Source organism: Barbus barbus (genome assembly GCF_936440315.1).
Source record: "Barbus barbus genome assembly, chromosome: 33".
NCBI classification, from domain to species: domain Eukaryota; kingdom Metazoa; phylum Chordata; class Actinopteri; order Cypriniformes; family Cyprinidae; genus Barbus; species Barbus barbus.
Window position 1 is genome coordinate 2,741,782 of NC_136761.1, and position 27,283 is coordinate 2,769,064.

Genomic DNA, 27,283 nt, shown 5'->3' on the forward strand with positions numbered 1-27,283 from the left:
GCCCTTATTGTTGTGCGGAGTCCTGAGAACAGTTTTGGTTAATACTGAGCTTACTTCCTTTTCCCATCAGGACTTCAGGGACCTCGTTAATAAAATGTTGCACAGAAACGATCCTAAAATGGAATCTTACAATCATTTCTCAAATACGCATACGTGTTATTCATAAAATGAACGTACGTACAGAAAACACACGTACATGGCTCTTTTAGATGCGAAATCTATGCATCACAAATGATCAGTTTCAGCTGTACCTTGTAAACGACTCCTAATTAATGTCATTAACATGTAAAAGATCACCAAATGCTTCAATTTAGAACAGCTTATATTTTCAAATACCTGCAGTACTTGAACAAGAAAAAGTGCGTACCTCTGCTCAGACCCTGACGTGACGCTAAGCAATTTTCCACGTCAAAGTCAGTTTTTGATTTACAAATATGAGCACTGACATAGATTTAAGCGTATACACACTCTAAGATCAAATCTGAGCATATGAATGCTTTATAAATGAGGCCCCAGGATCGTCACCCTGAAATGAGCTTTGTCAGGTTCCTGAAATCACACCACCCGAAGACAGCAAGATCAAGTGTTAGCAGCTAGTGCTTTTTGACATGCAAGTCTTTAGGGTTGAGTGCAAAGTAGTGCCCTCAAACTCCTGCCCATAAAATTCCACATCTCAAGAGCTCAATGAGAAGACAATGAGACACACCTTATTGCTCATTTTTGGACTGCCTAGTTACTTCCTCAGACAAAAGAGGATGACACTACTGATGCCCTTTCATACTCAAGGTCACACTGGTAGTGATGCCATGGACTGTCGTCAATCAATAATGTTGTGTTTTGACCTGCTTCAGACACCAGACATGCTGGAGGCAGTCCCTCATCTCAGACACAATCTTGTTCCCATTCTCAGAGAACCATGGTTACTCTTATAACCTGAGATAGTTTCCCTTAATAAACTACTAATTTGCTGCTTATTGTAGGGATAAGGGATCTAGAATGTGATCATGTATTAATATGTGCTTTATAAGTACTAATAAACAGCTGATATGCATGCTAAAAAGCAACTACCGTACTTAGTGAATAGTGTTCCCTAATCTATAGGGTTACCTTACAATATTACTCTTTTTACTGGATTATTGATCAAATAAATGCAGCCTTAGTGATTTCTTTCAAAAACATTAAAACATCTCAATTATTCCAAACTTCTGACTCGACATTTTGGAGCTAGAATGATAGTCATTTCCAAAATAATCACAGACCTAACAGTCTTTTATTGGACTATTTAACCAGAAGAAGTATATTCATAAGAGACCGTTTATGCCTTTCAACAAGGCTTTTGACCCCCAAAACCATCCTTTCTATTATTTAGCCATTACTGATAAACTGTGGATTTAAATGCCTTAAAAAAACAAAAAAACAGCATACTGTGTACAGTATTTAAAACAAGTATACTCAGTTTGCCATTATACTATTAACATGATCAATGTCTGTAATTTGCACTAATCCGATTCAGGTATTTGATTAGTAAACTAGTAAAATGTTTAATTCTACACCATGACATTACGGTTTACTTGAGCAGCACAATTCATCCAAACCCTCACAACACAACACCATTCATAGAGAAAGAAAAAAGAAGACATGCTGAAGCTGAAATACTATGCACAGTTGCATTTTCTGCTTTATTTGTATGATGTTTTTGAGTTACAGACATTTGGATTGAGCTGATTCGGTCCATAGATAACATGCTGCCATATGACCAGCCACTTCCAGTTTCATTCCCGGCAACATGGTCACTTATCATCAACCAACGCTAACAGGTTTGACATTGAACACACGCGATGACCTTCCTCTGCACCAAAGTTTATTTGTCATCTTCGTATTGAACACAGCATGGATTGGTTAATGCTTAAAGCTTTTAAAGGCATTTTCTGAGGAGTGTATTGTTTTAAATAAAAATATAGCTCATGCATAGTTCATTCTGTTTGGATGTCTCTTGTACGTAAAAAGAGTATACATATACATAAGACACATAGTACACTGAGGTTTAACTACGGAATGTGTTAAAGTGTCTCACTGAAACGTTTCTGGTAAATTTTGTAACATATAAAACATAAGGAGAATAAGCGGTCCAATTCAATGATTCAAACACAATCATCAATCTGCATAGAGGCAATACTGCATCTAGTAAGGCCAGTCGTGACTCTAAATGTCCAAAAACTACACCTATCACTCATACATACATCCTTTAACAATTATGTAAATAGAGTATTGCAAAGCGGAGTCTGACATGGTTTGGATCCAGAGCAGATATGTTTTAGTCATCTTGCATTTCTTCGAAGATATAATTTGGTATTAATTTGTCCCTTTTGCAGATGGAATTGTAATTGTTTTGGTCTAAAAGAACCAACCCTCCCTTTCCAAAAACTTCAAGCATTGAACATTGTAGTCCTGCCAAACTTAAACTTGATTCTTTAACATCTGTTGGCTTTTTTTTATTTTATTGTGGTTGTAATAAATTTACTGAACCAGAAGCCTTTCAACCAGCAAAATGGCTTTTGGGTGGGACATCAGCGTTTGATTGTCCGCAGGGTCCCGTTTTATGCCCTCTTCATCCCTCTGCCCATTAGACACGCGAACACGGTCATCACCATCTTGGGTTTGACCTCCACTAGATCGTCAGGCAGGGCATACACACGAGCACCAATCTTCCTGGCCATGGATACAGCATACCTGCAAGAGACGGACAGAAATAAGCTCGCTATAGAGACACAGCGAGGGGGGGGGCAATCCAACTCTCTCCATTGACTTTGTATTGCGGGAAGCTGCCTCCTTGTTATTCCTGACTTATAACAAAAAACAGAACAATGCCTAAAAGCTGCTACATGACAAGGTGTACAGCAAACAAGCTAAAAAACTGTTGACCCCCAAAAAATGACACAAAAGTACAGCGCGACGTGTTATATTTCACGTTGGACCATTCATTTTGGATCATTTCTCCAACAAAAGGAAAAGGAGCACTGACAAAAACCAATAAAATTAAGTTTCTCAATATATCTCTTCCTCTCAGGTTCACATCGGGTGGAGAAATAATCCTTTGGCATGGTTAAAAATAATGAATATTTCCTGATTACGTTTTCCTCCAGTGAGCGTAGTTCTCAGACATATTGCTCTCTACTTTTGTGTCCTAAAACGCTTGTTTTTTGGGGTCAACGGTTTATTAAAATGTAGTTCTGGGTTTTTTAACTTGTTTACTGAACACTTTGTCACACAGCAGCTTTTAGACATTGTTCAGTTTTTTGTTAAAAGTCAGAAATGACAAGGAGGCAGCCTTCTGCAATACAAAGTCAATGGAGAGTATCGGGATGAGTTTCTTAGTTGCCCTTTATTACTTTATATATGCTTGTGTTTTTGGAAGCTATATTTAGTTAGTTAGAAAGCTTACTTTGCATTGTCCAGTTTGTCTTCATCGCTAAGGCTTCCTCTCTTCACGAGGTCATAGTTGACACAGCCGGGCTGGATGGCATCAATCAGGTCCAGCACCGCCAGACTGGAGCTGATCTCTTTGTCCTAGAGTCCAGAACATTACACTTACTTCTGATGTTCAACCAACACATGCAGCTACATGAATACAGGGCTGCTTTAGCAGATAAATGAAGGCTTGTGCACCTTGAAACTGGATATTTTGGTTGATTTTCCTGCTTGTGACAAAGTCTTATTAACCCAGTTGACAATGATGTCGTCGTTGACCTTCTGGCCGTCGCCCAGGCCTTCCAGTACATTCAGAGTATATCTGGAGAAACACAGCACAAAGACTCCTCAGAATCAGTTTACTAGCACATTTATACTAATAAATAAACTCTTCAAGCTTTATATTCATGTTCTAATAAGAAAAAATAGAACAAATAAATAAATTATTATTTAGGTTGCTTTTTTGCAACTAATAATTTGAATTCTGGTATGTCTGCATTTAAATAAAAAATGAACTGTGAAATAGTACCATTTAAATATTACTTTTCTATTTGAATCCATTTTAAACTGTAATTTATTCCTGTGATGCGCAGCTGTATTTCCAGCATCATTACTCCAGTCTTCAGTGTCACATGATCTTCAGAAATCATTCTAATATGCTAATTTACTGCTCAAGAAACATTTCTGATTATTATTTTGATAGTCCACTTTAGTCATTCTACTAACTATAAGTAACTTAGCAACTACATGTCAACTAATTCTCATTAATTCACAATAACATGTCTACTAACTCTCAGTAGGGTAGGTTTAGGGTTAGTAGAATAAATTGAGATATACTTGCAAAGTTTCTCATACTCAGTATGTTGTGGACCCATCAAAATAAAGTGTTAGAAGTTATTAAGCAGACAGTTTACTAATACTCTAATGACTGCTAGTTGACATGTAGTTGCACAGTGTTAGTAGAATGTAAAGTACACTATCAAAATAAAGTGCTACCATATTTTTTGTGGAACTGTGATACATTTTGTTTATTTGAAAGACAAATCCTTCAGAACATTATAAATGTCTTTACTGTTACTTTGAGGATCAATTTAATGTGTTCTTGCTGAATAAAAGCATCCTTTCAAAAATAGTTTGAATGATAGTGTATACAAATTGTTTTACAATATTAATTATGAATTACATTTTGATATTTACTATACTGTCCATGCTAATTTTCTTATTGGGTACATATCTGTGCTAATAGTTTGAGTTGTACCTCCTCATGAGCTGCCAGACCAGGGCGAGAGTGAGCGTGGGGTTCCCATCATTCAAGTCTTGCCCCCCGATGCCCACCAGCGAGAAATTGGCTTTGGTCTTCCCCAGTTCCACAGCGTAGTTACAGTTCTCCAGCTGGACACACAGAAACACACACATGCATGTCCAATCAGAAAACGAGCTGATTAGAAACACTATCTCTCTCTCTCGGTCAACCATTCTGCATGTGTGTGTCCTCAGAGAGCAGGTTTTGGAGAAAGGGTAATGACTGTAGAATAAATACCTTTTTCATGTTGGCCCCTAGTTTAGGATATGGAGGCTTGTTGACTTTGTTGTTCCAGTCGACAGGAACCTTGATCTTCTCATAAAGTTGCAGGATGACCAGAGCATCTTGAAGATCACTTGAGAGGGGAGGAAAAGACCGAAACGTTCAAATGTAGCACTGACATCTCATTTCATTTACAGTTACAATGTTACACTTGACATGCATTTAATTTCATTATCAACTTGATTAGGGTTTCACGAAACAGCTTAAGACATGAAGGTATGAGAGCGTGTGATTTACACGTATAAGTGATTGACATGAGGATTGACACCCAGAGAATTCATCCAGTTTCTGAAAGTCCTCTCCTCTCTAGTCTCTCCTAGAGAAAACCAAGCAAAGCAGGAGTTACTCACTGTCCTCCAACACAGGACTTACTAACACAGAGAACATTTCGGCCATAACACATCAGTTAATGCATTAACTAATAATGAGCAATACATTTTATTATTATACCTTATATATTATATCTTTCTTAATAAAAGTTATCTGCTAGTAATCTGCAAGTTAACAAAAACAAAACTGTTCATTTTCAGTTCATGTTAGCGCAGATCCATTAAATAATAATGATAAGAGATACTACGTTGATTTTAATAATGCATTAGTAAGTGTTGCAACTAACATTAACTAGAAATCAAATGCTTTAGAAGCATTTATCATTGTTTGACTAATGTAGTTTACTGACAAATACAAACTTACTGTATACGGTTATCAATATTTCTAGACAATCTTAAGTGACTGCATGAAATTAATCATGTTTACTTTATTTATCCCCACTGGAAGAGTGAGTTTGCAGCATATTCACAGACATCCGAATTCACAATACACATACATAAACCTACATAATATACAATAAAGAAGAAAATGACTACATGACGCTGGTCACATGCTTTGAAAAAACATTTAAACAACCTATTTTTCTAAAATAATATAGATAATCTTGACTTTAACATGTTTTATTCATTATTTTGAATCATCAATTCAAGAGGTGGACATTTCGGGGGAAAAACAGGCAGCATAAAATGTGTGAGACATTATATTATGTGCTCTATTAATGAGTAAAATATTGTATTTATTAAAGAAAATGGTTAAAAAACAAACAATATCAATAGACATGAAATGTACTCTAAATTATAGAATGACCAGAATGCTATCTATAAAACATGGGTTAGGTCTAAATGTTTTTTGTGTGTTTTGTACCACAAGAGGGCGCAACCTTCACCAAAAGGGCGTAAACTGCTCAGGCCTCAGGAAATGAGGCAACCAGGCCCTCCCTTCGAATCTCTGTCTGACGACGCGCTTCACCAGTTTCCATAGAACAAATCCCGAATGTCCCTTCTGTGATGCCATCCAGTGTATTTTTAGAAGTAAGTGTTTGGAAGAAATGCCACCCATTTTCATGAGTCATTACGTGGCACATGTATTTAGCAAATGCTAAAAAGGCAAAATGAGACAGGAAAGAACAACAATCATGAGCAAAACACCCACCCTCCAGAAGTCCCCAGTTGATGTCTTGATTCTCGGGTTTGGTCAGCGCCGGGTACTTGTTGAAGAGATTGGCCACAAAGGCCAAGTTGAGTTTAGGGTTGCCAGACACGACGTCAGTAGACGTGACAAACTGTCTGCAGCCCAGCCTGTCTGCCTGCTGCAGCATACACTCGGCTCTCTTCAGGTCATCTTTCTCCTGCAGAACACACACCAGGACAAACTGAGATCGTTGCCAAACAGAATTCACTGCATTCAGGTGCTGACAAATTAACTAATCTCTCCCTCTCTGCTTCAATTGGACACATTTGCTTAAGCCACAGATGCAAAACAATCTCCTTTTCTATCCCATGGGTTAGTGAGAAAACAGACGGCACAAATCAAACAAACACTACTATGAGAAATTGCATAGACAATAAAAGTAGATTACTTGAGCCAGATTCACAATCTTCAGAATCAGTTACATGTGGAATAGTGCAGAACTCTAATCAAAATGATGCCGTGTACATTAAGGCTTCATCCCAAACCCTAGCGAGCCGCCTACCTAGGCTGCATTTTTAGGACTTTCAAATGAAGCAATGACAAGAAGACAAGCGATAAGGAGCTGCGATGCCTTATAACCTCTAAAATACTTTTTACTGCATTGTTTGTTGCTTTATTATTATATTTTGAAAGGATGGGTTGTTTAAAGAAAATAAACTTCAAAAGTTTGGGATCAGTCATTTTTTGATTTACTCTATGTATAAAAAAAAAAGATAAAAAAAATAAATGCATGCTGTTCTTTTAAACATTTCTATTTGTCAAAGAATCCTTGAAAACTATGTATCACTATGCATCCAAAAATATGAAGCAGCACAACTGTTTTCAACATCGATAACAATCAGTATATTAGAACGATCATGTGACACTAAAGACTGGAGTAATGATGCTGAAAATTCACAGGAATAAATTACATTTTAAAATATATTCAAATAGAAAGGTTATTTTAAACTGTAATATTTCATAACATTATTGTTGTCTTTTTTGATCAAATAAATGCAGCCTTGGTGAGAAGAGATTTCTTTAAAAACATTAATAAATCTCACCAACCCCAAACTGTTGAATGCTAGTGTACAGGTATATACACATTTCAACAATGTATTTTTATTGATTTATTATTTATTTTTTTATAGCTATTGTGCACTTGAACTGCACAAGTAAACAACAAAATGTGAGGCGATTCACTAGTTTGAAACAGAACGTAATACATGGAAGTTCAAGCATTGAAAACAAACCTTATTTGACACAACACGACGGCAGCAGAAAGCTGAAACACTGGGTAATGTTGATAATGAAATGGCCCTGACCGTGTCCCAGCGCTACAGCAGCTGCCGGCCGGACCACAGCCACCTCATTCAGCACAGTCAATAACAGCTGCTCTGGCCAGCGTGCGGGGTTAAATACACTCACATGAGACACCCAGCACTCAAACATCAGACCTCTGTCTGTTTAGATGCTGCTAGGAAATGGGCAATGCTGTTATTGTCCTGAACCAAACCAGTGAATGACTTGAATCATGGCATACTGGGGGTGGACTGTGGCATTTGCAGTGTTATGACTGCCACGGGGCCACAGACTGGAACACAATGTACAATAAACAGTGGCTTTTTGCTGATTTCTAATGGAACTCACTATCATCGAAACCCATCCTGCTTAGAATTTGTAGTTCTTCATTTTGGCAATGATTACAAGAATCAATCCCAGGTTTGCATACACTTTCACCCTCTGATGCCAAGTTTAGACTCCCACAGAAACACTTGTGTTTGAACTGCTGATGCTCGACAACTGCTCTCCAAAAAGCAGGAAGCTCCCGGTCAGAGGCTTTCAGGAAGTCCCTAAGGTGCCTCATCACACATCTGAGATGAACTGCCTCCGTCCTGACTTACAATGAGCTGATACAGTGACTGAAGCTTTGATATTCTGATACAAACCTTCCTCCTCTACTGAGAGTAGCTCACTACTGTGAATGCATTATAAGACCATAGATATGGTGAAGCTGATCTTATGTTTCCGGCCCCACATTTTTGGGCTGGTTTAAGACACAGAAATGCATAGTGAATGATGTGCATTTTGAAATTGTATAATTTGAACTCACGCTGAAGCCTGACATGTCAATGTCAATACGATCTTCACCCTCCTTCTGACCTTTAGGCGCAATCTGGCTGAGCAGGTGGAAATAAGCCCTCGAGTCCTGCAAGAGCGAGAAGAGAAGAGAAAAAAATAAAGAAATCTTTCAATGAACATGTAGTGTGATGCTGCCTTCAAGTCCTGCCTGTAGGATTGTATTTATGAGCTGAAAGCACACGAATGCCATAAATGGCATAATTACTAGAGACACAATCTATTGTGCCACTGCATTCAACAAAAAACAATGTTTACTTAATTTTGTGTTAAAAGCTGAAATAAAACATTTATTGATTGTCAGAGGCTTAAAAAACAGTTTTTAGTGTTTCAGTGATTAAAAAATTATTTTCTCTACAAAATCTCTACAAAATACATGTGGGATTTTCTTTGAGCCCAGACTTACTGAAATTTGACAATGTTAAAAGTTTGCAAATGTGCCTTTTGCTAAGTATCATATTTGATACAGGATTTTCTAGCTCATATAATATGTATATGGAGCTCACACTCAAGGAGGAAAATCTCTTTCATTTTAGACCCAAACTGAGCAAAAATATGCAATTTGGTGCATATGAAATGCTGTTAGCTTGTCATGTATATCAATGAGATCTTTAAAACAGTATAGCAGGCTACTTGTATGTGACTGTGGACAACAAAAGCAGTCTTAAGTCGCTGGGGTATATTTGTAGCAATAGCCAAAAATACATTGTATGGGCCAAAATTATAAATTTTTCTTTTATGCCAAAAATCATTAGGATATTAATTAAAGATCATGTTCCATGAAGATATTTTGTAAATTTCCTACCGTAAATATATCAAAACTATGCATTGTTAAGAACTTCATCTGGACAAATTTAAAGATGATTTTCTCAATATTTAGATTTTTTTGCACCCTCAGATTCCAGATTTTCAAACAGCTGTATCTCAGCTTTGTCCTATCCTAACAAACCATACATCAATGGAAAGCTCATCTATTCAGCTTTCAGATGATGTAATATAATTTAATAATTATGACAGGTTTTGTTGTCCAGGGTCACATTTAAAATGCATATAAACATGGGTTGTCACTGTTTATGACAGAAGGCATGTAGTAGATTGTGTGCCACGGGTTTTTCAAGTTTTGATAATGCTGATCATTTAGAGGCCTGAGATATTTCCATTTCAAATGTGATAAAGCAGGCTTTATGGGGTAAAATAATCATTTCATAAGGTGGTATTAATCACATTTAGGTTTCCATTGAATGTTGCTGGTACAATTTAGTTTCTATGCATTTAGTTTGCGCTGTTGTTGAAGAATAATGATAAGGCTTGCCAAAAATACTATGAGGCAACATGCTTTTGCAACTACATAATGGTCCAATGAATCCATTTTATTTTGACCAAAATCACAAAGGACTTGAAGGCAGCAGAATACATTTACATTACAAATTATATTTAGACCAGACACAATAGAGATTTGAGAAAATATCAGAAACACACAATCATGCATGAAATCCTAAGGACATGAATGTGGTAGATGTGAATGAATAAACAAAAGCAATAACAAAAATGCATACTGTAACCGATCTACAGTACATTTGGAAAAGTACCTTTACACAGTTTGACAAATCTGTTAACTGCAGCATAGAGGGAGATAGAGACAGATATTAGTTAAATCATTCAGTAGAGATCAGATTCACTGAGTCTTTATCACCAAACCCCTTTTTTGAGAACGAATGAGTCAAGAGGGAAATCACGTAACAGCTCAGGTCACATATCTTTTATAGATACTAAATGACCCCTCGCGTGTTTTATAAAATTCATGGTATGCCAGAGCATTTGAGAGTCAAAGTAACTGCCCTTTCACTCTGGTGAACTGCCTTTATGAAAGAGAAAATGGAGTTAGCTGTTATGTAAATTCTAATTTGGATACATTTGGCAACATGACTCCATTCATTTGAGGCTGAGAATTATTTCACCTTTTAAGGAAAGCTAAAGTAAATCTGTCATCTATCCATTAGTTCTTCAAGAGATTTAAAAAGTGCAACATGTCTACATAAACCTTTCCATTTTACATTTACACGTTTTATGTTATTCAAAAATATATATGTATATTTTGCAGGTACATGTCATTTAATATACTCTAGTAGTACATCATTTAAAGTCTCTGTAGAACTATAAGTACATGGAAAAACTCCCTTTCACAATGCTAGGGTGATGATATGCTGATGTTGTGGTGCTCTGAAGTCAAAATAGTCCACCCACTCCCAAGTCCTTATAATATGGTGTGCTCTATATATAACTCTGAATTTGAATAGAAAAATAATAGAATGCCTCTTCTCAATAAGCCATGTCCCTCTGCTCAGAACATTTTGTGGCTGCGTCTGAAAGCTTGATGACTCGCTGCCTTATCAGGCAATGACTTTGTAGACTGCGCTTGTGCGTGAACATAGCTACCTCATGAACTGATTTCAGACAGGCGTCTGGGGAAGTGTAACAGTTTAATGATCTACAACAAAATTACTGCAATACTAATTTCTTGCTAGAAATGACATCAAAAGTGGATAAAGTTGGTCAAAAACCTACATTTACACAAACTGACCAACAACAGCAACTTTCAGACGCCATCTTTAGTTTTAGCTCAATTGTCACAGAATCGAACACATAGGATTGTGGGATATCAAAGGCAGCGAAGGATAGATCTTTGCTGCCTTCAAAAATCGATCAGATAAATGCATCTCAGGAGACAGGAAGTGAAACTAACATTAGATTAGGATGTGCCTTGATGCCTTTCTACCTTGGAATACATCTTTAAAAGGCAGCTTTTTTCAGCTTTCAGACACAGCGCATGTCTTGCTTATCTGACACACCTGATTCAGATCATCAGCTCATTAAGGAACCATGAGGCTCTATGAGATCAACTGGTCCCCAGGACCAGAATTAAGAACCATTGCGGTTTAATAGAAACACTAACTTAAAGTATGAGCAACACTAATAGTGATTTCCTTAATACACAACACTAAAAATCAACATATTTATCTGTGACCGTTTAACCACTATTGCACTGATTGGCAAATATTATTCAAAACAACAGGACCGTAATGGAAATATTCACTAAAATTTGACCATGAAAGTGCTTATGACTCTTACAATACATAATATGATTAGTAAAGCCAAGTCATGACATTTTAGTTTTTCCTTGAAAGTGAACATGACATCAATACTGATGCGCATAAAATTTAAGGGAAAATATTTGAAAATCATTTTTTAAATATTTTTTATAATCTTTTTTTTTTTTTTTTTTTTATTCTGGAATACATCACATTAAGAAATTAGAATGCAGTCAAGTTGACCGTAGAAAAGATATCTGACAACTGGTTTCCTCTGGAGCTCCAATTTCAGTTACATGTGTTACAAGAGAAACGTTATGAACATTATCATCCATTACAAGATAATAATACATCTGTACATACTAATATGTTACGCCAATAAGCAGGAAATCAATTTTATATCAATTATCTTGATAATAGAATAAAAGCCCTCATATGAGAGTGGTACTCAGACCAACAGTTTTCATATCTTACAACTAAATGAATATAAAAGATATGTGACTACCACCACAATTCTCATGCTTAATAACCTTATGAAAACATTAGTAGAAACCGAGATCTGATACTTTATTAGCATGCAGACACACAATCAGAGCACAGTAAACAAACACATTAAGACTGACCTTAATATCATGGCTGAAGTTGTTGATCTTGCTGCAGCCGGCATTATCCAGGTGGAAGTTGGCCCAGCGAAGCAACAGTTCCTCTGGAGACAGTTTCATCAGATCCTCTAATGTCTCTCCATCCCTCAACAGTGCCGCCAGAGCTAAAACAAGACCATGTGTATCAGTTAACCAGAATGCTGCGAATCCAATTATTTTAATGTGTATTAACTTTTGCCACACAGTCACTTATAAGATTTAGGCATTCGCTGAACACTGACAATTTCTCAATCCCTGTTGTGCTTCAGAAAGTCAATTCACTTAATTTCAAACTGACCAGGTTCTTTCCACATCCTCAAAGTGCACCACAACGCATTTGTTATGTTAAACATTTCTGTCAGCGGTTTCTCCAGTGTTTACTGTAGTGCCCATACTTTTCCAACCACATTCAAGTAGGCAAAGGTAAACCCACGACTTTCAAAACTCTATACTAGCAGAAAATTACAGACCAGCTTCAGTTTTCTTGTTCATATTTCTACCAGGTCTCTTTTTCCCTTTCACAGATCAAACCAGCCATTGGAGTACCTCAAGGTTCGGTGTTGGGTCCCTTTCCTTTTTGTCATTTACACAATGTTGCTGCTATCTACCCCCAGTCACATGGATTTTCCTGCTACTGCTACACTAAGGACAACAAGGTAATTGCATGGATCTCAGCTTGGCTGGTAAACTTTGGCCTAAATGAAGGAACATCCCCTAGCTATTCACTAATCACTGTTTAGCAAGGCCCATTAATAACAACACCATTTTAGGCTAGATTACTGCTGTGTTCTTTTAGCTATTCTCCCTGATTATGCACACAAACCTCTGCATATCAACCTCTGCATATCAAACCTCTGATCCAGAACATAGCAACATGTTTATGGGTTTTTAACCCAATGAGAACCCAGAAGACAGCGCATTTGTCTCACTTTTACTGATGGTTGCTGCCTGCAGTTCAAGACGCTTATGCTTCTATACAGAACCATCACTGGATCTATAAATGTCAAGCCAAGGCAATTATATAATTTGTTTACATAATTTGTCATCCCAGTCCTGCTTTGTGACTAATCATTTCTGGCAGTCTGTCGGATGAAAAGCAATTTTATGTAATAATATAAATGTTTATTGATCCTTTCAAGCATGATTCAAGGTTCAGACTCAAGGCTAGACAACTCTCTACCGGACTGTTAAGGCACAGAGCCTCTGAGACAGGTCTAAACTCCCTTAAGTTCAATTTTGGAAGAGAAAAACCATTCAGTCCAGTAATGAGGTCAGATATAAGAGTTCAAGTCTGCCACAACAGTCAGTTTGGTTAACAGTTAACGTCTTTAAAAGAGACGGTTTATCTGTTTGTCAAGATTCCTGGATGTTGTCATCATCCATGACAATGCCAGCTCTATTTGGACAAGAAAACCGTGTTTGTGCAACAGACACACATACCCTCATTTCTGCTCAGCTCAATGTCAGCAAACAGACCAATTTTGATGATCTGCCACAGCAGGCCCAATACCAGATGAGGTTTGCCTTCTCTAAGGTCCAGAGCCCCGATGTTGACCACATGACAGCCAATGGCTGAGGCCGAGTTAAGAGCCAGGTTAAGATTCTCCTGCAAGACAGAAACAATGATTTGTGTTAGACTCAAATCCCTCTCCAACACATATGTTCTTTAATGCACTGGGGGAAAAAAAGGATTAAAACCATGGAAGTGTTCCAGAGTCATATTTCAAAAAATAATCTTAAAATCAGAACCAAACCTGTATTGTGAATGGTGTTAGTTTCTTCTTGTTGATGGTCCTCTCATCAATAGTATCAGGTACTGACAGGTTGATCATTTTACTAAAAGGAAGCAAAGGCATGTGTATTTATTTGGTTTATTAAACAATATAAAATAATAAAACCACAGACATGATGTTAAGGAGTGTGTCTGACTTACCAGAGCACAATACCGTCACCTACAGCCTTGAAAAGATCATCTTTATTGGGATTCATGGGCAACACATGTTTACAGTCAGGGTCTTGTTCCAGCGCGGTGTTGATCCAGTTCACGAAAGCAAACCTCTCCTCCTCTGGATGAAGACACAGAGAACAAGATCACATCACATAAAAAAACTAAAAACATAGTACAGTACTTACTGTAAAGTATGTTATGGGATTTTGGAACTGGTATTACCATATCATTGTTTGAAGTATCTTTTCAAGATAAGAATATGGCAATCCACACAAAGACTATATGATTACCATCTGAAACCATTACTTTACCTTGTACACTCCAAGCCAGTGGGAAGTGTGGTGCAATGTAATTATATCAAAAGGAAGCAGTGGTTTGTTTGATTCAGTTAAAGAAGAGGCGTTTTTACCTGAGAACGAGTGCTGTGTGCCCGCACTGGAGAGCTCAGATGTACCTCCGATAGCCAAGATACCCTCTTTCCTGTTGATGGCCTTCCGGAAGCTCTTTGCAATGTCACTGCTCTTCAGCTCTTGAAAGATCTGTGCAGACACAGGGGCCATGAGATTAATTTTAAAATAATTCTCAAATGCTCAGACACATGATACAGAAACTGTACAGTACCCATACATGCAAATATTAGCTAACTATTTACTTAGTTTGCACGTCTGAAACTACTTCGCTTAATAAAAAAAAATATATATAAAACGTTCTCCTTGATATTTTTTGATAAGATGCACATTATTTTGATAGTCCACTTGAGACATTCTGCTAACTACTGAATAAGTAGCTTTGCAACTTCTCTGTGTGTTAACTAAGGGTGTATTCACACCAGGAAAGTCTGAAAATTCACTTGCTTTGGTGCGGTTCGCTTTCACACTGCCCTTTTTGCAAGTGAACCAGAAACTGTAAACAAAACCACATGTGTGCTTAAGGTCGTCCAATCATTGGTTCATCCATTAAACCATACCAGAGTTCGTTTGGATGTGGACCTAGACCACCTCTTCAGCTGGGTCTCGGTACAGTTGTTTGGTGCGCACCCGAGTGCGATTGCTGTATTCCCATCTGCCCAAAAGATCCGCACCAATACACCCTGACTCTCATTAATTTGCAACTACATGTCAACTAACTCTCATTACAGTATTAGTTGACTGTTAGGTTAGGGTTATACTTAGTGGGATGAGTTGACAAGCATTTGCAAAGCTATTTATGGTCAGTAGAATAGACCATCAAAATAAAATGACACAATAATAAAATAAACCTTTTATTATGTCAAATCTGTCACTTGACGCCATGCTATATTGTGAATATAGTCACTGCACAATGTGTCTGATAGCACCTTTAGCATGGGACTTCAGCATTGACTGTACCTTACTGCTTGAATACAACCAACTGATTCACACATGAAGAACATATTTTACTAATTTAAAAATACATGTGGTCAAGCACACACAAGGTCTTTGAAACTAAACAGATGCACATATTTTCTGACATGTGGCATGTGAGGGCAATTAAAGCATGACTGTCAGTGCCAAGTGGAACATCTAGTGAATGGAGGCTGCTAGCAGCTGCTCATAACCTCCTCGTAGCAGTGCAAACAAACACAGGGTCATTCAATGGGATGACGCTCTATTTACAGGAAACGTCAACAGTCTCAATGAAAGAGTTTTAATGTTATCAACAATTACTGACTGCAAAAAAGGTATAGACCAGAATCTATAGATATGCCTTGGGTCTCTCCTTTAAATGTGCATTACTGGTCAAAAGTTTGGAATAATTACGATTTTTGAAAATGTTTTTAAAACAAGTCTCTTATGCTCACCAAAACTGAAATCATTCTAATATGCTGATTTACTGCTCAAGAAATATTTCTTAAAATTAAGACGTAAAAAAAAATACAAATGAAAAACTGTAATTAATACTTTTATTCAAAAAGGACAGTAAAGACATTTATAAGGCTACAAAAGATTTCTATTTCAAATAAATGCTCTGTTAACCAAAAAAATCCAGAAAAATAAAAAAAAAAAAAATATTCACAGAACCATTCACAAAAACAGAAAATCATTAGGCAGCAAAAACTGTTTTCAGCATTATTAATAATAATAAGAAGAAATGTTTCTTGAGAAGCAAATCCACATAATTAGACTTCTGAATGGTCATGTGACACTGAAGACTGGCGTAATGATGCTGAAAAATTCAGCTTTGATCACGGAAATAAATTACATTTTACAATATATTTACATAGAAAACGGCTCTTTTAAATTGTAATATTTCACATAATTACTGTTTTTACTCTTCAAATTAATGCAGCCTTAATGAGTATAAGAGATTTCGGTAACACTTTAGTATAGGGACCAATTCTCACTATTAACTAGTTGTTTATTAGCATGCCTGTTAACATATTGGCTGTTTATTAGTACTTATAAAGCACATATTCTGCATGACCATATTCTACATCCCTAATCCTACGCAACACCTAAACTAAAACTACCTTAGTTATTAATAAGCAGCAAATTAGGAGTTTATTGAGGCAAAATTCACAGTTAATGGTATGTTAACATTGAGAATTGGACCTTAAAATAAAGTATGACCAAGATTTCTTTCAAAAACAAATCATAGTTATTCCAAACTTTTGACCAGTAGATTAGTTTTTGGGGATTTCTAAACCTATTGTATCATCTAGAATATTTGTAGCACAACTCTATTCAACTAACACAGTTTGAAGCATCATGTCTGTAGCACATGGGATGAGCTCCAAAACAGTCTTTAATACTGATTATCTTTATTCCATCATTCTTTTAGTTACACTAATTAAAATGATGCAATGTCAAAATGCCGTCTGGATTCAGCACTGAAACTCTAATCTCAATGTACAATGTATTGCCTACTAATGCTAAAAGATACTGCTGATTATGCAAATGAGGGATTTAAAGCTGTAATGGTGCTTTCTGAATAATTAGTTGGTTTTTAAATTCTAAAACTCACATACAATTCTTACTAATCTACTAATTCTAATTAGTTAATCGTGCTAAAGTAAACATTTTTACTTTATTCAACTGTTTTCTAAAAGATGTAATTTAAATTCACCCATTAAAATCTCATGCGTGCACAGCACAATATCTGAGCAGTATATGTGATCATGTAAATGTTTTTTTTTCTTACAACAATAACATTTGATTAGTACATTTTAAATCTATAGACAGAACAAAGCGTAGATTCACTGGGCTACGTTTTATTATCCAAACATTACAATGAAAATTTGGGAAAAAAAGTGATTTACGTGTGTAGCAAGTCTTTAGCATAGTTTGGATGTTTATGTAGATATAAATCCTATTTGTAGGAGGCATTTGTATAATTATTATAGGAATGTATATGGCCCACATCCATGAGGAACAGAATGGTTGGAGAGACTTACAGACACAAACTCATCAAAGCTGATCTTATTGTCCTTGTCTTTGTCACCCTCTTCCATCAGTTTCTGGATGATCTCTCGGACTTTGTACCCCGGCAGGGGCAGATTAGCCTCTTTGAACAGGTCATGGAGCTCATAGTCACAGATAAAGCCATTGCCGTTCAAATCTATGGAGAAAAATTTTAATTATTGGTTTAGTGTCAACTTCTTCAATCTTTCCAAAAAGCACAAAACATTTTGGTTACAATTGGGTTACGTTGCGGTTCAACAGCTTAAAAAAAGAAACCTCAACTACAAAGAAAAAAAAATGTGAGGAAATGCAATTTAGATGAATGATCCGCAACAAATTCTGAGAAAACCTGCATTTTGCTGCATATATGCACGCAAAATAATACATTATGGAAATGTGAAAATATCTCTTGGGTGCATTTTAGGCTGCTTAATAACGTCAATATAAATATACATTTTAATACAAAAACAAATACATCTATACACAAATAAAACTTTGCAAAAACAATGAAAATGTTTATATTTATAGAATGTATGCTGATGACTAAAACACAGGCCACTTTTTAATGATGTGATGCATTCCGGTATTATCCACAAAAGAGACCCAACATGGCCTTAGATTCTGGCCAGAAGGTATCTTGGTATTTGCCAAATATGTGGAAGCACAGAATGCCTGTTTTGCTAAAAGCTGGCTGCAGTAGACAGGCCACTGGGTTTGAAACAGAGCTGTTGTGTTATAGGATCTATATACATATGCCATCTGCAATACTAAAACAGATGAAACAACATTAAAAAAAAAATCATCAGGAACTGTTCTAGTACGTGCATTCACAAAGTCACACCATGACTTTGGCAACAGTTTAGGCCTCAATTTTCTGCGCTGTCTGCTGGAGAAATCAGATAAATGGGAAAATGTAGTCTGAAGCACATTCTTGTCAAGGACCACGAAAAACATTCAAATTCAACAAACCTTAAAACCCAGAAAACTGCACTACACTCTTAAATGCATTGCTTTCTGTAAATCTACTGACATACCATTTTAATTCTCTTCTGATACGCTATGCAATACTCAAACTCAGGTAGTGGCTGAAATGGATGTTCCAGGCATTTAAAAAACACGTCTGAAGTACACTAAGAGCTTATGTGAGTATATATGTTCAAGAAAAGAGCATCAGCCAGCGTTGTATAGAAACAATGTCGTGTTTGGATGAACTAACACTTTCAAGACACTTGGTACTGTAACAGAGCTTATTTTGTAGCTGACACTCACACTGCATGCACAGTAAAATGCTACTGAATTAATAAAAATAATTACTTGTTAATAGATTAAAGTCCCATTCAAAGTGAATCTTTCAGAGAAACTACATAATATATTTGGAGAATAAATATAATGGCAGTAAGCAGTTGTTTGTTTGGAGACAAGAGTACAAGAGTCCATGAGGACCATTTAAGCGCCAAGCAACAGGTGATGCCAAACAACTCATGAGGTCAGATGAAAAACCCAGATGTCTCTCTGAGCAACAACAATGCAGAATGTTACGGAACAAGCCGCACAAGCAGTTAGGAGGACCGAAAACAACATTACAGAACAATCACATCACAAAAAACAACAGTCTGGAGTTTCCCAATCAATGTCATTTTAAACCAGAATCCAAACGCTATTTGAAGAACTTGCTCATCTTAATTTTCGGCTTTGCACGTAGCTGTTTTCATATATGCAAAGAAAACAAAGACGAATCAGTAGAAATCACAAGAAACGTGAAGGAAAAAGGCACCTTCACGGGTAGCACGCCAAGTGGTGATTAGAATAGGCAAAACTGGTCAGACAGGAAGAACACTCACCGACTTTCCCAAAGGCCTCCCGCAACTCCTCCAGCTCTTCTTTGGATATCTTTCCTGCCATCTCCTAACCACCTGAAGCTCTCTCAGTCGAATAAAGTGTGTCCTTCTGGGGAGAGAAGGACAAAAACTTTATTGTCTGAACCTCCAAGCTGTGGTAAATGAACACTGTCTTCTGAGAGAGAAACCTGGAAGAGGGATTGTACAGTAAGATGATAAGACATGCAAACGACATGCAAACGTCTATCAAGCATGCAACAGAGTAGACTATATTTGGGCAAAATGCATGTTCGAGAGGGTGTGTTAAGGCAGGTCCTTTTGAATGCAACCTCACCGTAATGCAAGTAACGCAGTGACGTGATTCTTTGCCATGACAAAGATTGAAACACTACTACATCTATTGAAATCCCGCTTCATTGTGTTTAGTCAACTACAGAGACGACTACAGAAAAGCTGGAATAAATCAACCAAAATGAAGAAACCACAGCCAAAAGTCAAAGTCTGGATGCGTTTCATTGGAAGATCAGCGTGTTTTTTTATCACCGAGTTATGAAGATGTGTACAAATCTGAACACCAGATGCCGTCCGCCCTGTCCTACAGTCAGTAGGATTATTTTTTATTTATTTTTAACTAAACTCTTAAAAATAAAGCTTCCAAACAGGGTTTCTGCAACAATGTCATAGAAAAACAAGTTTTGGCTCCCCAAAAAAAACTTTCAGTAACCAATTCTTAAAAGAACCATTTTTTTTAACTTACTGTGAATAATATTTTAATAATCTAAAGAACTGTTTGTGTCTATAAAGAACCGTTTGTACAATGGAAAGACTCTGTGGATGTTAAATGTTCTTAGAACCATAGCTGTCGATAAATAACCTTTATTTTTTACAGTATAGCATAAACCTTATCACCCAAACACACAATAAGCAATAATGCACTAAACACAATACACTAAAACCAAGGTAAATATTTGTCCAGGATATCACAATAATTAATAGAGTCCATTTGATTGCAGTATTATGGCACTGGCCCAACATGTCAGTGAGCGGTAAAGAACAGATTATGGTGACAAACCATTTGAATCAAGGACACAACAAAAGCAAAACTGTTGAGCAGAGTCCAACCTAAGCAACTGAACCGAGAACAGATGCAGCATCTCAGCTTCAATCATGCTCCGACCTGAGATCTGCTCTTACATGCAGCGATCACAGCACTGCAGCACTATAAGCTGCCCAAGTATGAAGATGTATCTTCCTGTTCCTTACAAGAAGTTATAATGAATCAGGACATTTGCGCATGTCAACATCTTCATTCCCATAGTTGCCACTCCAGCTTGTTTTTTTTCCCCCAACACTTTATGTCATTAACGGTGCAATCCGTCCCACCACACCCCAGTAGAACAGCATGAAGTTATGGACTTCTAAAAATGTTCAAAAATAAGGCGATGCCAGCGTTACATAACGGTTAAACTGTTTATTGTGTGAATAACCCTCAAAGAAAACACCAGACTAAGGTTATTGGCTGATTTTGTCTCAAGGTCTACATTTGATGTCATCCTTCAGCTATTTAGAAAGCCAACATGGAAACTTCACTGGAATTTCTTTTAGAAAAAAAGACAAAAACAAACGGGCCAGTTGTCCACCCTTGTGGCACTCCTTTCCCTGAGACAGCATTGTGTGCTACATACCTTCAATGAATCATCAGTTTGAATCGATTCTTCCAGAATTCATGCTTTAATAAGTTTCTTCACAATTCAAAGTATAGATGTAGACTAATTTGACTAAGGTTTGTTTACTTCCCAAATGAGTGAAGAGTAGCGTGACCTCATGGGATTGAGTCATGCACAAATCTAAGCAACCACAGAATCCTGTCTAGTCACTAGTTTTCAGTGTCTCTAAGGACTGCCAACACTGCACGAGTGATTGAACAAAGTCAAAACCATTATGCCATGTTAAGTTACAAAGCAAAAGAAAACTGCCACCGAACTGCTTTCTCAGGGTTTTATTCAAAAACAGAAACCTGACCATGTGCTCTAACACACAAAATGGATTTACCAGTCTGACGAGATGCAAAATACACTTTAAAATCTCACTTAAAACAACCGCCCTTTTACCCCAAAGCTGCTTCCTTCACTCCAAACAGATGCAACAAATCTGAACTCAAACAACAGAGAGCTTTTACAGATGCTGTGCCGTTAGGAAAAGAGACAGACACAGAGAAAATGCTTTTCCCCAGTGTATAACATTAATGAGAGAATGGGGGATGTAGAGGGAGACAGGAAGCAGCAAAAAAAAAAAAGAGAGAAAAATAGAGACAAACCGTCCCGATGTGAGCTGAGAATGGAGCTGTAGGCACCAGCGGTCGCAGCAGTAGACGCAGTACTCACTCCACACCCTTCAAGGCTGATCTGAAACACCAGCATTCCTGCCTGCCTCACAAAGACCTACGGCAGCAAGTCATAACACTTCCTGACAGGCTATGGGAGTAGCGGTCGGCGTGTCCGCCGGAGAGGGAGGAGGGATAGGCAGGCACAGACGGAGAAGGAGAGGGGGAGGGGAAAGCATGCTTTTCTTTTTTCTTTACTACCAACGTTTCCATCCCAGATGTACTGAGTAATGCAATAAAATCGCGAAAAAGGGGTGGGGAAAAGCTCAATGCATCTCTTAAATCCACATACCGTCACTCGTCTTAAAACATCCTGTTGCTTTAAAAAGTCGCTACTGGAGAGGAAAAATAACACAGTGGACAGACATATGCTGAATCACTTGAAACTCCACTGAATCACTTGGAAACACATGCTGAACATGTGATACGGTGTATGTTCAAGCAGAAAGTTAAAATAAACAGATTGTGCTTTTCATATAGTTCAAAATACATAGTGTCAGCGCAAAAACTGCCAACGTTGGGCTCAAAAATAAACCAAACATCCTCCCAATCTATCAATGGTAAACTAATTTCAAGGACGTCTGAGCTGGTATATGTAACAAAGACTGATTCATTTGCTAAGGAAATGGGCCACATGAGAAATAACAGAACATTCCCAGAGACAGACCTTACATGAGGGCATGATGACCTCAAAACACATACTTACTGCTTTAATTCAGCATTATATTAATCAAATTTGGTGTCTGTCATAATCTTACTCAGCCTAAAGCACAAGCTGTTGGCAAACTGCAAATGGGTTACAAATGGCACAGGGTTTTAGCGCATGGCCATGCATTTGCTAATGCGTTAAAATAGCCCACCTTCACATATTTTGGGCACTGGCTCTTTTTTTTTGGCCCATTTCACGTAATTCTTTATGAAAACCAATGGCACAACTCTCAAAATCTGGGTTATGGGGGGGTTGCATGACAACAGAAACGTAAACTCGTTTACATATGACTGTTCACATTTATACATCAATGTTTTTTTCAGCAGAAACATGGCCACAACTTTATGAACAACATTGTGAAGCATGTTGTGCTTCACATGCAGTGAGGTTAGCCAATCTCATTTACATATAACAAGCAACATACTCATTCTACGACATGCAACCTACATTCATCTAAAACCCTACCTACCTATACAACTGACTTCAGTCTCCAGCTGAAATGAACACTAGCGGCAGTAAAACGTTCCAACAACTTTGATTCTGAAACGTATTTTTTTAATTTTCCTATAGCGCATGATTTGTAAACTAATAAATTATGACATTCACATAACCAGCTCCGCAAGTATATGGCTTTTCTGAAGTAAACTTGCTCGGTAACCCACATGGTATAGCGCTGAGGTCCATGAAACACGTCACAATAAACGAGCTCAAAAACTTGTACAAGCAATCTAAAATGGCAACACAAGTGTTTTTATCTCACGTTTGCTTTTGCTAACACTATCGGGTAGGCTTTAGGGTCAGATTTAGTGTCAAGTAAGTAGCATTAACATTTTAGCACCACTCACCGGACACTTTCAACCAGTGTAATAAAACAATGCAAACATAATGACTATTTTCATGACATTTTGCTAATGTTGTTTAATAACACTGGTTGCTCATAAATTAACTAAAAGCATTTTGGGAGCAAGAATGCTTACAGGAGCTTCGCGATTGGGCTAATTTTGGGATAGTTTTGAGTAGCAATTGGGCGGGTTTAGTTGCAAAAACCTGGCAACCCTGCTTTGCACACATTTCTAGACAGAAGTGAAAGGTTCCTTTCATTATGGCTAAATGTGTTACCAGACCACTGAAGAATTCAATGAGATTTTGACATTCCTGAAGATCAGACTACAGCACAACACATCACCTGTTAAACAAGTCAGATCTTGAAAATCAGGAACGTTCAGTTTTAAGAGGCAGAATTGTAGTGGAAAATATCAGAGTCAGAGTTTGGTTGGCTCTTCAAAATCCACAACGACAAATCAGATGTTAAAGCACTCTCATCTCTGTTGTTCACAAAGGTAGCTGAAACTTAGCATCTTGCTGCCTGAGGAAAAATCATGTGGAGTGTGAAGGAGCAGAATAAAGCCTACTTCAGTGCAAACAGAGAAGACAGGTGTTCACTGCCAGGTCCTTTTGTAAACTCAACCTGAACTGCACATGGGATATGATTTTATATTCTGTATGTAAACCAAGGAATAACAGCCTGGCCAGCTGAATAAAAACAAGACTCACCTGTCAACAACCTGTCTGGGTTGAAAGAAATGAAAAAATAATATAAAATAATAATATTTACCTTCATAGTATTAAAGTATTAATTCCATACTTTAGCATTCATATATACCTGAGTTTATTTGTTTTTATTTTGATTTCAAGTTAAACTTAAACAGGAAATGTTCTGAGATAAGTTCAGTGCAGGTGGAGGAACTTGAATGGCACAGTAAACCTGACACTACCAGCAAACATGTCAGAATCAGAATCAGAATCAGAATGAGCTTTATTGGCCAAGTATGTTTACACATACAAGGAATTTGTTGTAGTGACAGAAGCTCCACAGTGCAACAGAAGGACAGTAACAGGACAGGACACAGGTAATGAAACAAAATAACAGGAAATAGCCAATGACCAATGTACAAGCAGCAAAAAAAAAAAAAAATACACAATATATAATATATAATATAGGCGACTATGTATGTACAGGTCAAGTATGTGCAAATTAGAAACGAGAAAATAAAATAAGTAAGTGTGGTGAATGGATAATGTATTAGTTGTGTGTTTTACGTTTATTTATTGAGTTGTTCACTCCTAACTAGTGTTGTCACGATACTGGAATTTCTAACTTCGATACGATACCTTGAAAAATATCGATTTTCGATACCACGGAGAAAAAACTGAACTAATTTAAAGATAAATGTAACAAGTCGAGAACATGCGGTATATTTTACAAGAACAAAAAATGTCTTTAAGTAGTGCATTTGTTGATTTATTTATTAATCTTTTATTAATCTTAGTTAAATGTTAATTTAAACTAACATTTACTAATAAATGTACTAATTAAAATCCAAAGTTATATTTGTTGATATTTTTTTCATTGGACCAGAGCTAACATGATCCGTTGTATTTTTATTACGCACTGTTATCAAAGACTAAAATATACTGTAACAAATGCATTGCTCATCGTTCATAAATGCTGGTTAATACATTAACGTTATTTGATGAACAGATTTAAATGCAAACATGCATGCATCACACGTGAAAACAATGCTCAGTGGAGCGATATGAAGACAAATTGCAGAATTTAAGTAATCATTTTTTGAATAAAGTTAAATAAGCACCAGTTAATTTACATTTGACCACAGTTAAAGTATTTACTTGTCTAAGATTCCTCAGTCAGATTATATTAACTTTAAGAATTACAATGAAAAAATGAGACAACACTCATATCAGCAACAATACTAGGCCATCTTGGTTAATGTTTCAGTAATGTTAAAATGAGAACAGTTACCAACCTCTCGAAATTCTTAATATCGATCCGGGTGTCTGTCTTTCAGGTTAGCGCTGCTCTGTAGCAACTCATTTGCTTCAGAACCAAAATATTTCCAGATATAGGGCCCTATGAAATCCGTTTTATTTTTTCCCAAATTCTGTTTTATTTTTTTCTACATTCAGTTTTTTCCATTTTAATTTTTCTGGATTCCATTTTTTTCCGTTTGAATTTTTCTGGACTCTTTTTTTTAATGGTCAAATTAAATGCTATTAATCAAAAAGCATGTCTAATTCATTAAAATCATGAAAATTATACAATTTAAACATTTTGACACGTTTTGGGCCGTACTAAATTTTTTTTTTTTTTTTTCTCACCTTATGTTATATTGTTACCAAATTCTGTGTTTTAGCATGTCTATTATTTTTATTTATTCTTACAGTAGCCTTATGAAATGTGTTTTCCCCCTCTGTGGGGGGAAAATTCTGTGTTGTGTATTGAAATTTTACTGGATATCAGATGAAGGCATAAAACAATTTTAATTAATTTATATTTGAATTAATGAAAATTAAACATTTATATTTTTGGCAAATGAAGGGGATTTACTATTAAAATTAAAATATTTTGTGATTATTTCTTTAAAAAAAAAACTAACATTCTACTAAATAATACATTCTACTAAATAATAGTAATATAGCCTATTTCTGGCACAATGTCTTTAATAAGTTAAGCCAAACTTTTATTTTGACGGGTTGCCGTGAATGCCTGAAATCATAGAGCCCCACAGAAAGCGCTCCTGCTGTGTTCTTTATCAACCAGAGCAGGTCGGGAGGTCGGGGGGGCGCCGCACTCGCCATCTTTCTATTCACTTCACTTGTGCTATTTAACCAGAGCGAAGGAGACGAGTGCGGTCACGTGTGGTGTTTGTCCACGTGCCTTTGGAGAGAAGTGAAAGTGACAGCTCGGCTAGTATCGGTGTATCGATACTTCGGGAAATTAATATTGGTACCGTTCAGATATTTCAGTATCGATATTTATCGAAATATCGATATTTTTGACAACACTACTCCTAACGGCTCTATGTAACTCAATCTTTCAGCCAGACCCATTCAAAACATCAGCTTTTAAGTGATGAAATCGACCAACAGAGTGACGTGAACTTTACGGTTTCTAAACTTCATGAAGAACATTGATAAACTTGGGCACTTTACAATCCAAATGGGGTTCAGAGTCGGACAATACAATTGAGGAAGGAATAGCTGTAGATTGTTGATATGACCCCTTCCCACCATTCAGTTCAGAAAGAACTTAAAACAATGAAGAAAAGATAGGAACATGAGGTCCGGCCAAGAGAAGAGCACCAATATTCACAACGTTCAGATTCATAAAAGTGTCCGTTTGAGGTGAATGCAGGTTTGTGTAGTCAGACCAGGAGTGTTTAGTCTACAGCCTCCACCGGTTTATCATAGATCATAAAGCATGAATAAACCAATGAAGTGCTACAAAACCACATGAAAAAGGCCAACTACCGGTCTGACATTTTTGTCGTCGAAGTACGGTAGTTTTCAATGGATCAATCAGGGTTTGTTTTCAAGAGATCTTGCTCTAACTCAGCTGATTCCTGACAGAATAAAGTCGTTTGCTTCTACAAGCAGCTGCACAAACATCATTCTGATACTCAGGGCTGTGCAGATAATGAACGGTACACTCAGGATATTAGAGTTTAGCCTAAATCAAGTTCTCATTCCACACTAAACTTTC

The 27,283-nt window shown here is 36.9% G+C and overlaps 1 protein-coding gene across 3 annotated transcripts in view; it reads right to left on the reverse strand.

Moving 5' to 3' along the window:
* Nucleotides 1–1,643: 1,643 nt before the first annotated feature.
* LOC306853668 (plastin-3) overlaps nt 1,644–27,283 on the reverse strand; it is a 33,127-nt gene continuing 7,487 nt past the window's right edge. Inside the window, exons 1-16 of one of the 3 annotated variants that reach the window (XM_079391239.1) lie at nt 21,945–22,136; nt 19,631–19,736; nt 17,783–17,946; nt 14,780–14,909; nt 14,356–14,488; nt 14,177–14,258; nt 13,863–14,028; nt 12,405–12,547; nt 8,667–8,762; nt 6,536–6,731; nt 5,291–5,369; nt 5,009–5,126; nt 4,727–4,860; nt 3,667–3,790; nt 3,443–3,567; nt 1,644–2,730 (exon numbers count right to left, since the gene is read on the reverse strand). In XM_079391239.1, coding sequence (XP_079247365.1) covers nt 2,598–2,730; nt 3,443–3,567; nt 3,667–3,790; nt 4,727–4,860; nt 5,009–5,126; nt 5,291–5,369; nt 6,536–6,731; nt 8,667–8,762; nt 12,405–12,547; nt 13,863–14,028; nt 14,177–14,258; nt 14,356–14,488; nt 14,780–14,909; nt 17,783–17,946; nt 19,631–19,691 — 1,884 coding nt within the window. In that variant the 5' untranslated portion in view covers nt 19,692–19,736; nt 21,945–22,136 and the 3' untranslated portion in view covers nt 1,644–2,597. Of the gene's footprint in view, nt 2,731–3,442; nt 3,568–3,666; nt 3,791–4,726; nt 4,861–5,008; nt 5,127–5,290; nt 5,370–6,535; nt 6,732–8,666; nt 8,763–12,404; nt 12,548–13,862; nt 14,029–14,176; nt 14,259–14,355; nt 14,489–14,779; nt 14,910–17,782; nt 17,947–19,630; nt 19,737–21,944; nt 22,137–27,283 lie in introns of those variants that run through there. The other 2 variants (XM_079391241.1, XM_079391240.1) reach the window with 2 other exon arrangements.